Below are 691 nucleotides of genomic sequence, written 5' to 3'. Positions count from 1 at the left end.
AATTGGGGAAAAAAAAAAAAAACGCCTAAGGATAGCAAAGTAAACCTGTGAGATGTTAGCCTCGTCTGCAGCTTAACCGTATGCACTACCTCCCCTGATTAACGCCTATTTTATCACTGATAGACTGCTATAGGCGAGCCCCGTGGGATACTGCTCTATCAGCCCACCATGCAGAACAGTAAGTGACTCCGCGCCCTTTCGCGGCCGCGGAGGGCAGGCGGGGGCGGCTGCGCGGGCGCGCAGGAGCCGGGGAGGGAGGAGCGGCGGTCCTTTGCGCGGCCGGGTGCGCGGCCCGCCCCGTCGGGGTGCGGGTAAACGGCGTGGAAGGGGAACGGGAGCGCTGTCACGGGGTTCCCGGGCTACCGGGGCTTGCCCGGTTAATGGCCCAGGCCCTACCTGGTCCGCGGGGGGAGTTGGGCAGGAAAAAGCCAGCTCCGCGCTAGGCGCAATTCCCCGCCACCTCCTCCTGGTTTTATTCGCTTCCCGACTCTGACGCCTTCCGAGGATTATTAATTTTCATAGTTAATCACAAGACGGGGAGTTTGGGGGAGAAAAAGTTGCCAGTGCCGCGGGGAGAGGAGAGAAAAAAAAAACAAAAAACACTTAAAAAAACCCCTAATAACTCGAGGAAATACCCGGAGGTAAAAAATGGTCCCAGCAGGCAGGACAGCCGGCCCAGGGCCTCCCCCCC

General features: G+C 58.8%; 1 protein-coding gene across 11 annotated transcripts in view; it reads left to right on the top strand.

Moving 5' to 3' along the window:
- The window catches only part of PAX6 (paired box 6), a 28306-nt gene that overhangs the window by 10252 nt on the left and 17363 nt on the right, over positions 1 to 691 (top strand). For all 11 annotated transcript variants that reach the window (XM_014949291.1, XM_014949290.1, XM_014949289.1 and 8 more), the window contains one exon: positions 124 to 178. In XM_014949291.1, coding sequence (XP_014804777.1) covers positions 169 to 178 — 10 coding nt within the window. In that variant the 5' untranslated portion in view covers positions 124 to 168. The remainder of the gene's footprint in view (positions 1 to 123; positions 179 to 691) is intronic.

This window comes from Calidris pugnax, unplaced genomic scaffold, assembly GCF_001431845.1.
Source record: "Calidris pugnax isolate Ruff unplaced genomic scaffold, ASM143184v1 scaffold177, whole genome shotgun sequence".
Taxonomy (NCBI): domain Eukaryota; kingdom Metazoa; phylum Chordata; class Aves; order Charadriiformes; family Scolopacidae; genus Calidris; species Calidris pugnax.
Note: the sequence above shows the minus strand (reverse complement) of the source record. Positions and strands in the feature narration are given on the sequence as shown.